We start from the raw sequence: 15,271 nt of genomic DNA on the forward strand, positions 1-15,271 counted from the left end.
TCTCTGGAACCACGATGTGGCGTTTGCAAACTTTAAGCCCAGTGGTTTGAAACATTCGCGGATGTGTTCACCTGACACCTCCCCTTTCTCAAGTTGTCCCACTTACTTGATCAGGTGGAAGAATAGACGTTCAAGGGTGTAGAAGACATTGCCGGGCAGCTGCTCAAGGATGCTGTACACCGCTTGCACTTGCTCTTGCCTTCCTGGGTGTTCTGACAAAAAATGCAGGAGTGGCAGATCATTCACTCAGTTGCAAGGAATAAAGAGTTAAACGGGCAGTTTCACAACATGTGTGTGTGTGTGTCTGTGTGTGCGTGTGTGTGTGTGTGTGTGTGTGTGTGTGTGTGTGTGTGTGTGTGTATATGTGTGTGTCTGTGTGTGTTTGTGAGTGGAGTGTGTGTTTGTGTCTGTGAGTGGAGTGTGTGTGTGTGTGTGTGTCTGTGTGTGTGTCTGTGTGCGTGTTTGTGAGTGGAGTGTGTGTGTGTGTGTATATGTGTGTGTGTGTCTGTCTGTGTGTGTGTTTGTGAGTGGAGTGTGTGTGTTTGTGTCTGTGTGTGTGTCTGTCTGTGTGCGCGCGTGTGTATGTGTATATGTGAGTTTGTGTGGGTGTCTGTGTGTTCATGTGTGTGTGCCTGTCTGTGTGTGCATGTGCGTCTACTCGTGTATGTGTGTCTGCGTGGCTGTGTCTGTGTGTCCGTGTGTGTGTGTGTGTGTGCACGTCTGTCTGTGTGTGTGTATGTGCGTCTGTGTGTGTATATGTGTGTCTGTCTGTGTCTGTGTGTGTGTGCGTGTCTGTTGGTCTTGCCAATATAGAGGAGCCCACACTGAGAACATTGGATCTCTGGGCTTTCTGTTCCCAAGCAGGTCACCATTGAAGTTGCTGTGCCAACCCTTTCAAGCAAAGGACTTGATGGGCTGAATGGCCACCTTGTGTGCTCGTGTAATGGTGTGCATCAATGGAGATACCTCCCTGCAATCATTGATTATGCCCCATCTGGGGCACTGGGCTAACTCTGGGCCCGGCACTCTGGCAAGGACCATGTAACAATAAACAGAGGATTAGCTGAATTGAGGCCAGGATTGAGTGGATACTGTAGGGATGAGAGGCTGGCAATTTACAGCGACAGGCCCAGTGGAACATCACGGATAAGGTGGAAACATTTTCTTGTACACTTTGCGAGTTTGGACTACGGACTTTACCTGAAAAGGTAACGGAAATAGACTAAATATGAATTTTTGAAAGGTAATAAGACATAGTTGAGGAGGAAAGAATTTACAGATACAGAGAGTGTGGGGGTAAGAAGGGAGCTTGCATGGGTATGTCGGGCCAAACGGCCTCCTTCAATGATTCACGTCTCGAGCTTGTGACTTGACCGGAGGCAACGTTTGGCGACTCACCGATAGCACGCAGGAAGTCAGCATACAGGCAGAAGGACATGAGCGGAACAGGGAGCTCCCTCAGCCAGAGTTTCAGCACTCCCGTGATGGCGTGAATGTGGTACTTCTCCAGTAGAACCAAGCCTGGATCTGAGAGACACAATAGCACAACGCATTACATTCAACGTCAGCAATCTGCAGCTAAGAGTTCATGAGTTCATTAGTGACTGGAGCAGAATTAGGCCATTCGGCCCATCAAGTCTACGCCGCCATTCAATCATGGCTGATATATCTCTCCCTCCTCCTAACCCCATTCTCCTGCCTTCTCACCATAACCCCTGACACCCGTACAAATCAAGAACCTATCTATCTCTGTCTTTGAAATATCCATTGACTTGGCCTCCACAGCCTTCTGTGTCAATGAATTCCACAGATTCACCACCCCCTGGCTAAAGAAATTCCTCCTCATCTCCTTCCTAAAGGAACGTCCTTTGATTCTGAGGCTGTGACCTCTGGTCCTAGACTCTCCCACTAGTGGAAACACCCTCTGCACATCCATACTATCCAGGCCTTTCACTATTCGGAAAGTTTCAATGAGGGTCCCCCCCACCCACTCAACCTTCAAAAGACCAGCGAGTACAGGTTCAGGGGCAGTTTCTTCCCAGCTGTTATCAGCCAACTGAAGCATCCTATCATCAACCAGAGAGCAGTCCTGGCCTCCCATCCACCTCATTGGAGACCCTCGGGCTATCTGTAATCGGACTATACTTGGCTTTATCTTGCACTGAACGCTGTTCCCTTTATCCTGCATCTGTACACTGTGGACGGGCTTGTTTGTCATCGAGTCTAGTCTTTCCGCTGACTGGATAGCACGCAGCACAAAAGATTTTTACTGTACCTCGGTACAGGAGCATTCCGTGCAAGATAAAGTCGAGTAAAGTAGGGGCCACAGTCTTAGAATAAAGGGGAGGTCATTTAAGACTGAGGTGAGAAAAAAATTTTCACCCAGAGAGTTGTGAATTTGTGGAATTCCCTGCCACAGAGGGCAGTGGAGGCCAAGTCACTGGATGGATTTAAGCGAGAGTTAGATAGAGCTCTAGGGGCTAGTGGAGTCAAGGGATATGGGGAGAAGGCAGGCACGGGTTATTGATAGGGGACGATCAGCCATGATCACAATGAATGGTGGTGCTGGCTCAAAGGGCCGAATGGCCTCCTCCTGCACCTATTTTCTATGTTTCAGACCACCATTCAGGGGAGAGGGAAACTAGAGATGTGGAAAGGTGCAAGGTGTGAAAAGGACAGATCAAAGCAGAAGATGGTCAAGGAAATGTAGAATGGTGGCAGAGGGGAAGGTTACCACGAGGTACACGACCAGTAACATTAATGAGGACATTGATGCTGGTGGGAGAACCAGGGTGAGGGAGGGAAGGAGAGGGAGAGAGAGAGGGAGAGGGAAAGCAAGGGTTGCCTGAAGTTCTACCACTAAACTGCACAGTGTGGACGGCTTGATGGTAATCAAGTCTGGTCTTTCCGCTGATGGGATAGCATGCAACAAAAGCAGCCTCTTACAGTAGAGTACCCATGTAAGTGAACTGGAACTAAAACATAAAGCTAAAACAAATCTAAAAGTGAACGCAAAACTGCAACCAAACTACAACCAAAGCACAACTAATTTACAAGGATGACAATAGACAATAGGTACAGGAGTAGGCCATTCGGCCCTTCGAGCCAGCACCGCCATCCAATGTGATCATGGCTGATCATCCCCAATCTGTACCCCGTTCCTGCCTTCTCCCCATATACCCGGACTCTGCTATCTTTAAGAGCCCTATCTTGAAAGTATCCAGAGAACTGGCCTCCACCGCCCTCTGAGGCAGAGAATACCACAGACTCACCACTCTCTGTGTGAAAAAGTGTTTCCTCGTCTCCGTTCTAAATGGCTTGCCCCTTGTTCTTAAACTGTGTGGCCCCTGGTTCTGGACTCCCCCAACATCGGGAACAAGGAAATTTACTAGCCAAGTATGTCAGAGGAACGTACAAAGAATTAGATTTGCCATTTTCAGTCAAACCAAGCAAAAGGAACAAGACACACAACTACCTAGAATTTAACATAAACATCCACCGCAGCGCACTGTGCTGGAAGGCACTAAAGTCTTATCTTCTTCCCAGCTAAACTGCCTATAAAGCCCTCAATGGGCTTGTCCCCACCTACATTAAAAGTCTGCTCACCCACCACACAATCTCCAGGTCCCTCAGATCGGCCGACTTGGGGCTGCTGAATATCCCGCGGTCTAGGCATAAGCTCAGGGGCGACTCCTAGACTGTGGAACAGTACCCCTCTTCCCATCAGAACTGCCCCCTCCATCGACTCCTTTAAGTCAAGACTAAAAACTCATCTGTACTCCCAAGCCTTTCTTGACGTCCCCTGAGCGAGGGCGATATGTATGTAGTGTCAAGTCAAGTCAAGTCAAGTCAAGTTTATCCCTCACATACACATACGAGATGTGCAGTGGAATGAAAAGTGGCAATGCTCGCGGACTTTGTGCAAAAAGACAAACAGACAAACAAACTACAAGCAGAATGGAACAGAATCACATATTCTTTTACATATTAAATATTGTGGGCGGAAGGAAAAAGGGGAAAAAAAACCACAGCAATTAAAAAAAAAAAAAAGCAGTAGAGTGGTCCAGTAAACATTAGTCCCTGGTGAGATCGGAGTTTACAGTCCGAATGGCCTCTGGGAAGAAACTCCTTCTCAACCTCTCCGTTCTCACCGCATGGCAACGGAGGCGTTTGCCTGACCGTAGCAGCTGGAACAGTCCGTTGCAGGGGTGGAAGGGGTCTCCCATGATTTTATTGGCTCTGGAGTTGCACCTCCTGATGTAGTGATGTTTGTATTTAATCTATCAACCACTGTTGTTTGTTATATTTTTCTTACACCAATGTAAAGCCCGTTGGCCAACGAGAGTTGATTTTTTTTTAAATGTGCTATATAAATAAAATTGACTTGACTTGACGAAAGCAGAACTAAACAACACCAAGGCCCGACACGAAGGTTCACTCCGTGCTCCTGAACGCACCGTCATCCAGCAGCTGCCGCAGCTCCTTCATCTTGTTGGCCGCCCCCGACTTGCGGTAAATGCCCTCGGTGTAGAGGCCGTGCATTTCCACAAACTCCAGCAGCTTCTCCAGCACCAGGGGCACCATCTGGTTCTCGTCCGTCAGCCGCGACACCTCCACCCCGAAATGCCGCAGCGCCCCATCCGTGTCGTTCTGTCGACGGGAAGGAAAGCAATCTTCACTCTCATATGCAGGAAGGCTGGATAGACTCGGCTTGTACTCGCTAGAATTTAGAAGGTTGAGGGGGGATCTTATAGAAACTTACAAAATTCTTAAGGGGTTGGACAGGCTAGATGCAGGAAGATTGTTGCCGATGTTGGGGAAGTCCAGAACAAGGGGTCACAGTTTAAGGATAAGGGGGAAATCTTTTACGACCGAGATGAGAAAATCATTTTTCACACAGAGAGTGGTGAATCTGTGGAATTCTCTGCCACAGAAGGTAGTTGAGGCCAGTTCATTGGCTATATTTAAGAGGGAGTTAGAAGTGGCCCTTGTGGCTAAAGGGATCAGGGGGTATGGAGAGAAGGCAGGGATGGGATACCGAGTTGGATGATCAGCCATGATCATATCGAATGGCGGTGCAGGCTCGAAGGGCCGAATGGCCTACTCATGCACCTATTTTCTATGTTTCTATGAAACGTCGTCTATTTCCTCCGCTCCATAGATGCTGCCGCACCCGCTGAGTTCCTCCAGCAATTTTGTCTACCTTCAATTCTCTAGCATCTGCAGTTCCTTCTTGAACAATAGGTGAGGTGGCTGCATCTACATAGTGCCCTGGCCTGCTGGCCTGGTACAATGGCATATCAACTGCGGCAGAGCTGTGTGTTCTGTTTTATACAACATTTAAAAGGGAAGGGGAGGGGACACAAGCAGTCAGCTCCGACAGAACCCAGACAAGAGAAGGCAGGAACGGGGTAATGATTGTGGATGATCAGCCATGATCACATTGAATGGCGGTGCTGGCTCGAGGGGCCGAATGGCCTACTCCTGGACCTATTGTCTATTGTCTAAGAGGTGAGTTGGGGTAATATCACTGTGAACGGGCAGAGTGGTCGGCATGGGGTGGGTGGAGAATCAGCCAGGAGCCACAGCCGAGGGGCAGGAGGGGAGAGGGCAGGAATAGAATCAGCCAGACGGATGATCAGCCATGATCATATTGAATGGCGGTGCTGGCTCGAAGGGCCGAATGGCCTCCTCCTGCTCCTATTTTCCATGTTTCTGTGACACATGCAAGGATGGAGGAGTGAATCCTCCCAGCGAAGGAGGGAAGCACCAAGTTACGAGGAGGTGGGTGCATTTAGGGATGTTGTGGGGCGTGCAGAGCTGAGTTGCGTCCGGCGTGCGCTGCGCGAGGCTCCGGTGCGGCGGCGCAGCGTCTCACGGCACGAGCACCGCGCGGGATCCTGGGCCATCTTTGTCGGCCTCGCGGGGGCCCTGCGAAGGTGCGCACGCACCTTGTTGCAGCCGGACTGGCAGGCATGTTGAATCTTGACCAGACACTTCTTGTGACACGTCATCTTGCAGGCTGAGGGCAGAAAGCAAACAGGCCGTCATCACTCCCCCAGCTGGGCTCCCACAAACAAAAACCAATCTCCCCGCTAAATCCTGCACAGCTCGAGATAGAACACAGAACGGTGCCGCGAAGGGGCAGGCCATTCGGCCCACAATCTCTGTGCCGAACATGATGCCAAGGGAAACTAATCTCATCTGCCTGTGCATGATGTATACCCACCCATTCCTTACACAATGTGCCCACCTAAATGCCTCTTAAATGTCACTAACGTATCTTCATGACAGCCATCAGGCATCGGATAAGCTCTGAGCTCTGAACTGCAAAAGACTATTATTATTATTATTGCACTATATATTATTATTAATTTAACTTTTTGAATTTATTTTTCTCTTCCTCTCCGTTATGTTCTATGTTTACATATTCTGTTGTGCTGCAGCATGTAAGGATTTCATTGCCCCATCCGGGACATATGACAATAAAACACACTTGCCTCTTGCCTCCGCCACCACCACCACCCCCCCAGCAACACGTTCGAGGCACCAACCCCACCTCCGCGTAAAAAACACTTGCCCCCGTACATCCCCTTTAAACTTTGTCCCTCTCACCTTAAAGCTAGACTGATTGAGAAGAGGTTCCTAATTTGAGGAGGGACATTCTTGCTATTGAGGGGGTGCAGCGTAGGTTTACAAGGTTAATTCCCGGGATGGCGGGACTGTCGTATGCTGATGAATGGGAGTTGAATGGGAGCAGGTCTGACTGTGACTTTCAAAGGAAAATTCAGAGTACAGAAGAGAAGCACCATGTGTTAACTCCCTCTCAATCATATGGATCAACGAAGGGGGAGGATGGTGGGAGAATCAGTCCTAATTTAGGCAATATATATTTGGCACCCAATGTTGGGAGTCCAGAACCAGGGGCCACAGTTTAATAATAAGGGGTAAGCCATTTAGAACGGAGAGGAGGAAACACTTTTTCTCACAGAGAGTGGTGAGTCTGTGGAATTCTCTGCCTCAGAGGGCGGTGGAGGCCGGTTCTCTGGATGCTTTCAAGAGAGAGCTAGATAGGGCTCTTAAAGATAGCGGAGTCAGAGGATATGGGGAGAAGGCAGGAACGGGGTACTGATTGTGGATGATCAGCCATGATCACATTGAATGGCGGTGCTGGCTCGAAGGGCCGAATGGCCTACTCCTGCACCTATTGTCTATTGTCTTGAATCAACCAGGGTTAAAGAAGTGGCCTCCCAGTTTTCACCTCTCCCTCCCCCTCCCCGTGTGAACTGTGGAACTGGCCCCCCAATCAGTCTGAAGAAGAATCCCGACCCAAAACATCAGCTATCCGTGTTCTCCAGAGATGCTGCCTGGCCCGCTGAGTTCCTCCAGTTCTTCCTTCCCACCAAACCCCCCCGCGACTGGGTCCCACCATTGTGGTTCGCACCCCTGATGGTGCGAGGACTTACTGCAACAGAGCAGAGCCTTCTCCATGGGCCAGATGTAGGACGAACACTGCTCGCAGGACTGGCGGATGTTCACCTGGTAGTTGTTGAACATGTGCCCATAAACCTCCTTCTGAAAGAGTGAATGCACCAAAGTCACAACCCCTCCATCAGGGAAACACTTCGTAAGCTCATAGGTTATAGGAGCAGAATTAGGCCATTTGGCCCATCAAGTTGGACACATACAATGTCATTTATTTACAGATATGGTTTATGACACTTTATAAATATTATTTGTTTTGTTTTGTGTATGCTGTTTCACACTTGCTTTTTATTCTTTTATTCTGTTCGAAATATAGAATAAAAAAAAAAAAATAAAAAAAATAAAGTCTACTACATTCAATCTATGTCTCCCTCCTAACCCCTGACACCCGTACTAATCAAGAATCTATCTATCTCTGCTTTAAAAATATCCATTGGTTTGGCCTTCTCTGGCAAAGAATTCCACAGATTCACAAGAGTTGCCGCCTCTTCAAAGTGTTTTTTAGTTTAGTTTAGAGATACAGCGCGGAAACAGGCCCTTCGGCCCACCGAGTCCGCGCCGACCAGCGATCCCCGCTCACCAATCCTATCCTACACACACCAGAGACAATGTTTACACTTATACCAAGCCAATCAACCTACAAACCTGTAGAGTGTGGGAGGAAGCACCCGGAGAAAACCCACGCAGGTCACGGGGAGAACGTGCAAACTCCGTACCGGCAGCACCCGTAGTCAGGATCAAACACTGGGTCCCTGGCACTGTGAGGAAGCAAATCTACCACCGTGCCACCTTCCATGGCTACACAGGACACCTCCGCACCATGCCCACGGGGGGGGGCACCTTCCCCTCCACGCAACAAAACTGAAGCACAAATGCACCCCCATCCCCCCCCCCCCAAACCCACTCACGTGTGGCAGCATTTGAAAAGAAGTCAAACAAATCTGCCTTGACCTTCATCAGCGTGACCAGCACCCACTCTCCCCCCCCACCAGCGTGACCAGCACCCACTCTCCCCCCCACCAGCGTGCCGGAGGCTGGGTTAATATCCTCCAGACGCACCCAGAGACCTGAAGCCGTCCCGTTTCCAAATTCCACACCACAACAGTGTTATCCAGTTACCACTGCCGCTGGGTGGATTTCTGATTGTTATCTGTTGCTATTGAATTGATCTGAATTGATCTGACCCAGTCCACGTTCGCCAGAGATGATCGCCTGATCTAGTTTAGCACAGTTTGGCTTATTGTCACGTGTACCGAGGTACAGTGAAAGGCTTTTGTTGCGTGCTAACCAGTCAGCGGAAAGACAATACGTCATTACAATCGATCCATTTACAGTGTATAGATACATGATAAGGGAATAACTTTTAGTGCAAGGTAAAGATTCGATTCGATTAGATTAGATTCAACTTTATTGTTGTTGCACAAATACGAGTACAGGTACAACAAAATGCAGTTTAGCATCTAATAAAGCCAGCAGAGTCTGATCAAGGATAGTCCGAGGGTCACCAATGGGGTAGATAGTAGTTCAGGACCGCTCTCTGGTTGTGGAAGGATGATCTGCTGAATTACTCCAGCACTACAGGTACAGCAGGCAGTGAAGAAAGCGAATGGCATGTTGGCCTTCATAACAAGAGGAGTTGAGTATAGGAGCGAAGAGGTCCTTCCGTAGTTGTACAGAGCCCTAGTGAGACCACACCTGGAGTATTGTGTACAGTTTTAGTCCCCTAATTTGAGGAAGGACATTCTTGCTATTGAGGGAGTGCAGCGTAGGTGTACAAAGTTAATTCCCGGGATGGCGGGACTGTCATATGTTGAGAGAATGGAGCGGCTGGGCTTGTATACTCTGGAATTTAGAAGGATGAGAGGGCATCTTATTGAAACATATAAAATTATTAAGCGTTTGGACACGCTAGAGACAGGAAACATGTTCCCGATGTTGGGGGAGTCTAGAAGCAGGGACCACAGTTAAAGAATAAGGGGCAAGGCATTTAGAACGGAGATGAGGAAACACTTTTTCACACAGAGTTGTGAGTCTGTGGAATTCTCTGCCTCAGAGGGCAGTGGAGGCCGGTTCTCTGGATACTTTCAAGAGAGTGCTAGATAGGGCTCTTAAAGATAGCGGGGTCAGGGGATATGGGGAGAAGGCAGGAACGGGGTACTGATTGGGGATGGTCAGCCATGATCACATTGAATGGCGGTGCTGGCTCGAAGGGCCGAATGGCCTCTACTCCTGCACCTATTGTCTATTGGAAGTGACAGGAGTAACATTAGGCCATTCGGCCCATCAACAGAGAGCAGTCCTGAACTACTATCTACCTCATTGGCCCTCGGACTATCTTTGATCTGACCTTGCACTAAACGTTATTCCCTTTATCATGTATCTATACACTGTAAATGGCTCGATTATAATCATGTATTGTCTTTCCGCTGACTGGTTAGCACACAACAAAAGCCTTTCACTGAACCTAAAAGGGATCAGGGGGTATGGAGAGAAGGCAGGTACAGGATACTGAGTTGGATGATCAGCCATGATCATATTGAATGGCGGTGCAGGCTCGAAGGGCCGAATGGCCTACTCCTGCACCTAATTTCTATGTTTGTATGTTTCTATGTTTACCTCGGTACACGTGACAATAGACTAAACTGAAGCAGACACTACCTGTACTCTGATGTCTCCAAGCTTATACCACATTGTAATGGACCATGTACAGAACAGCACGGCCAGGCAGGTTGGCAATCTCAAGGCGAGGAGGAACGAGGCTGAGTGAGAACTTACGTTTCGATTGCGTTTCCGCCTCTTCTTCTGGGATTTTGTTGGCTGGTGGAGAGGATGGAAATAGGTGAACGGTGAAAAGTAGCTCACCGACCCTCACTCCCCATCTGTAGTTCACACCTAGTCGCCCAGCCAGTCCCACTGTTCCCATCCATATATTATCATGTCCCACACCCTCCCCCCAATACAACCCCCCCATACATACACCCCACCCCCCTCTAATACAACCCCCCCCACCCAATACACTCCACCCACCCAACCCCCTCAATACGTCTCACCGCCCCTCACTCCCCCCACCCCAACCTCCCTAGCCTAACCCCCCCACACCCAATACACCCACCCCACACCCCCCCAATCCAACACCCCCACAACCCACCCACCCACTCAACCCCAATACTCCTCACCGCCCCCCCACCCTACCCATCCATGCCCCATTCACTCTCCCCAGCCCAACCCACCCCCCCCACAATACAACCCCTCCACACCCAATACACCACATCCACCCACTCCACCCCCCTCCACCCCAGAGCATGGTGGGCAGATTCACCTTCAACGCCTCCATCTCCTCCTTCCTGGAGTATCCGCGGGCAAACTCGTCCAGGAGGGACTGGAATAGGTTGAGCACGAACTGTACCTCGGCCTTCTGCCTCTCTCCCACCACCAGCCTGGCCAGGAGCTGCTGGTAGTTCTGCATCAGGTCTCGGTAGCCCACGTGGGTTTGCCCGTTCTGGAGACGGAAGGAACAAAGGGGCAAGATTACGCTCCTTGCTTCGAGCCCTCGATACCGCGTTTCACCGTGAAGCCCCCCGCCACCAGTCTGGGCCGACCCCGCCATAACCCCGCCGGCTATAGAGCGCGGGATGGGCAGGGCAACGGAGTTTGTACGTTCTCCCGGTGACCCGCCCCACCAACGGTTTCCGTGCGGTTCCCGGAGGTTGCAGGTGGTTGCGGGAGGTGGTAGGGAGACTGAGACACAAACCTCCGGGAACCTTGGGTGGGGCGCAAAGTCTCCAGAGGTTTCCGTTCAGGTTTCCTAAGTGGGACAGGGGCATAAGTCTATGGGAAGCTGTTTAGTTTAGAGACACAGTGCGGAAACAGGCCCTTCGGCCCTCTGAGTCCATGCTGACTGGCTAGGTTTTCTCAGACACTGCATAGACCGACAGGTTTGTAGGTTTAACTGGCTGGGTATAAATGTAAAACTGGCCCTAGTGTGTGTAGGGTAGTATCAATGCGCGGAGTGGGCCGAAGGGCCTGTTTCCGAGCTGTAGCTCACTCTTTCTTCTAAAATCTTTTTTATTACTTTTCAAAAAACAAAAAAAGAATGATAAACATAGCAACGATATTGATACGTGGGGACCAGGGTTACATTTAACAACAAGTGTAACCTCAGTATGAGAGTCCAGTGTCAAAATACACATTGGGTATAGACTTCCCGGTCTCTGTGTAAATATAGTTAAATGGTTAAAAGAGAACACTTGTATATATAAAAACAGAAAGATTAAAAAAGAAAGAAAAAAGGGGCTTATATCTCTAAACTGAATGACACTACAATTGTAGGCAGAAACTGAATGAGTGTTTAAGAAGGAACTGCAGGTGCTGGAAAATCGAAGGTACACAAAAATGCTGGAGAAACTCAGCGGGTGCAGCAGCATCTATGGAGCGAAGGAAATAGGCGACGTTTCGGAAAGGAAATAGGCGACGTTTCGGGAAGGAAATAGGCAACGTTTCGGGAAGGAAATAGGCAACGTTTCGGGAAGGAAATAGGCAACGTTTCGGGAAGGAAATAGGCAACGTTTCGGGAAGGAAATAGGCAACGTTTCGGGAAGGAAATAGGCAACGTTTCGGGAAGGAAATAGGCAACGTTTCGGGAAGGAAATAGGCAACGTTTCGGCCCGAAACCCTTCCGGGTTTCGGCCAGAAACGTTGCCTATTTCCTTAGCTCCATAGATGTTGCTGCACCCGCTGAGTTTCTCCAGCATTTTTGTGTACCAACTGAATGAGGGCAGCAGCAGGTAGGTGGGATGGAGAAGGCCAGAGGGTGGCGGCCACGGCAGGACTCACGTGGACTGGGTACATGCTCTTGAGCGTGTGGCGAAACTTCTCCGTCACGCTGATGAACAACATCTCAATGCTCGACTCGTGGGTATCTCGGGAGATGAGGTCGTTGACCTGGAAACAAAGGAATCTGGTCAACACAGGATGGAGCAACTGGGGGGGGGGGGAGATAGAGGGGGGCAGAGAGTGGGGAGAGAGAGAGTGGGGAGAGAGGGGGAGTGAGGGGGGAGAGGGGGAGAGAGAGTGGGGAGAGAGGGGGGCAGAGAGAGGGTGCAGAGAGAGAGAGGGGGATAGAAGCAGAGAGAGAGGCAGAGATAGAGAGGCAGAGAGAGAGAGGATGAGGAGAGAGGGAAAGGGGATCAAATGAAGGAAGGCATGGAGACCGATGTCGGGGAGAGGCTGGAGAGGGAGACAAACACAGATGGGGGAGCGAGAAAGGGAGAAATGAGGGGCCGAGTAACCGACCGTGAGAGCGGGGGGGAGGGGGAGGGAAGGGGGAAGGGGGGGAGGTTTGGTCGCAAGCCCCAGAGCCAATTGTTGCACGACTCTAACCCCACTGATGGGTCCCAGCCCACCTTGTTGAGCAGGAATTCGTCCAGGTCTTTGAGCTCGTTGGCGTTGGTGATCTTGCGCCCCACGTGCGCGCCCCATTGCTTGGAGGCGGTGGTGGCGTTGCTGATCTTTATGCTGCGGCTCCGCTTGACCTTGGTGGCGGGGGCCTCTTTGGCCGGGCCCATGTACGGGTGTTGGGTGGAATGAGCCATCGGCAACGTGGCCGACTTGCCCACCTCCGGTTCTGCAAACACAAAGACCCAGCACACTAGAACCCCTGTCCCACGGTACGAGTTCATTCCAAGAGCTCTCCCCGAGTTTGGCCCTGATTCGAACTCGGAGGTTTACGGTAATGGCCGCTCGCCGGTACTCGGGGCTCTCGTGGACATTTTTCATCATGTTGAAAAATCTTCACGAGTCTTCCCGAGCTTACCTGCCGTTAGCGAGTCTTCCCGCGCACCTGCCGTTAGCGCTAAGAGACGTCCCCGAGCTCCGACGTACCCGCTACGGTCATTCTCCGTGCTTACCACGAGTTTGATTTTTTTAAAACTCGGGAGAGCTCTTGGAATGAACGGGTACCGTGGGATAGGGCTTGAAGTCTAGCAAAGTGTATAAAATCCATGAGAGGAATAGATCGGGCAGATGCACAGAGTCTCTTGCCCAGAGTAGGCGAATCGAGGACCAGAGGACATAGGTTTAAGGTGAAGGGGGAAAAGATTCAATAGGAATCTGAAGTAGACAAAAATGCTGGAGGAACTCAGCGGGTGAGGCAGCATCTATGGAGAGAAGAAATAGGCGACGTTTCGGGTCTCGACCCGAAACGTCGCCTATTTCTTCTCTCCATAGATGCTGCCTCACCTGCTGAGTTCCTCCAGCATTTTTGTCTATCTTCGATTTTCCAGCATCTGCAGTTCCCTCTTAAACATAGGAATCTGAGGGGTAACTTTTTTACACAATGGGTAGTGGTTGTATGGAACGGGCTGCTAGTTGAGGCTGGGACTATCCCAACGTTTGACAAACAGTTAGACATGGTTAGGACAGGTTTGGAGGGATATGGACCAAACGCGGGCAGGTGGGACTGGTGTAGCTGGGACATGTTGGCCAGTGTGGGCAAGTTGGGCCGAAGGGCCTGTTCCCACACTGTATCACTCTATAACAAAGCTTTTCAATTCTAGGGAAAGACCAGGCACTCCCACAGTACTGCCCATAACGTGATCAAACTCGGCACGGTGGCGCAGCGGTAGAGTTGCTGCCTCACGGCTCCAGAGACACAGGTTCGACCCTGACCACGGGTGCTGTCTGTACGGAGTTTATACCTTCTCCCCCGTGGGTTTTCTCCGGGTGCTCGAGTTTCCTCCCACACTACAAAGGCGTACAGGTTTGTAGGCTAATGGGCTTCAGTAAAATTGTAAATTGTCCCGAGTGTGTGTAGAAAGGTGTAAGTGTGCGGGGATCGCTGGTTGGTGCGGATCCGGTGGGCCGAAGGGCCTGTTGCCTCACTGTATGTCTAAACTAAACTGAATGTGTTTTGGTGCCATTTCCAAAGTCGGTCGTCCCAAAGCTCGGTCGAACATCTAACCACAACCATAGAGCAGTGATGAAGTACCATCAACCTCTTGGACTATCCTTCAGACCCTTCAGTCTGAAGAAGGGTTTCGTCCCGAAATGTTGCCTATTTCCTTCGCTCCATAGATGCTGCCTCACCCGCTGAGTTTCTCCAGCATTTTTGTCTACCTTCGATTTTCCAGCATCTGCAGTTCCTTCTTAAACCCTTGGACTATCCTTGATCAGACTTTGCTGGCTTTATCTGGCACTAAACATTATTCCCTCATCGTGTGTCTGTACACTGTGGACGGCTCGATGGTAATCACGTATTGTCTATCCGCCGACTGGTTAGCACGCAACAGAAGCTTTTCACTGTACCTCGGTACACGTGACAGTAAACTAAACTGACTGATGCCGACTGAAGCGGCCCCGGATGGTGGCGAGCCCTGGGAACGCAGGCGAGGAGTACTCACTGTCACCGTAGCTCTTCATGGCGTTGTGCGTCAGAGCGATGGCGACATCGTCCAGCGTCGTCGGCAGCTCCTTGGACAGCTTCTTGTCCGCCTGCCGCTTGCCCAACAGCCTCCGTAACGGGCTGCGGAACTGAGACCTGGGCAAGGGGGCAAGCGAGGGGGGAGACTCTCAGACCACACGAGAACGCACAGGGCAACGGCAACAAGGGTCGATCCATCAATCAGTTGTATTCGGCACTTGCACATAACGTGCAAGTGAAATCAATTTGCCAGCAGCGGTACAATGATAAAAGAACACACGAAAACACACTAAAAATGTAACACAAACATCCACCACAGCATTCATCAATGTGGCGGAAGGCACAACATTTGGCCAGTCCTCCTCCATT

At 50.4% G+C, this 15,271-nt stretch overlaps 1 protein-coding gene across 7 annotated transcripts in view; it reads right to left on the reverse strand.

The window, feature by feature from the left end:
* Positions 1–15,271, reverse strand: part of myo9b (myosin IXB) — a 126,839-nt gene that overhangs the window by 10,574 nt on the left and 100,994 nt on the right. For all 7 annotated transcript variants that reach the window (XM_033047082.1, XM_033047084.1, XM_033047079.1 and 4 more), the window contains 10 exons: positions 14,883–15,019; positions 12,888–13,108; positions 12,319–12,426; positions 10,805–10,984; positions 10,261–10,302; positions 7,467–7,575; positions 5,952–6,022; positions 4,458–4,650; positions 1,399–1,527; positions 107–212 (listed from right to left, as the gene is read on the reverse strand). In XM_033047082.1, the coding sequence (XP_032902973.1) occupies positions 107–212; positions 1,399–1,527; positions 4,458–4,650; positions 5,952–6,022; positions 7,467–7,575; positions 10,261–10,302; positions 10,805–10,984; positions 12,319–12,426; positions 12,888–13,108; positions 14,883–15,019 (1,296 nt within the window). The remainder of the gene's footprint in view (positions 1–106; positions 213–1,398; positions 1,528–4,457; positions 4,651–5,951; positions 6,023–7,466; positions 7,576–10,260; positions 10,303–10,804; positions 10,985–12,318; positions 12,427–12,887; positions 13,109–14,882; positions 15,020–15,271) is intronic.

The sequence above is a fragment of the Amblyraja radiata genome, chromosome 29, assembly GCF_010909765.2.
Source record: "Amblyraja radiata isolate CabotCenter1 chromosome 29, sAmbRad1.1.pri, whole genome shotgun sequence".
Classification (NCBI taxonomy): Eukaryota; Metazoa; Chordata; class Chondrichthyes; order Rajiformes; family Rajidae; genus Amblyraja; species Amblyraja radiata.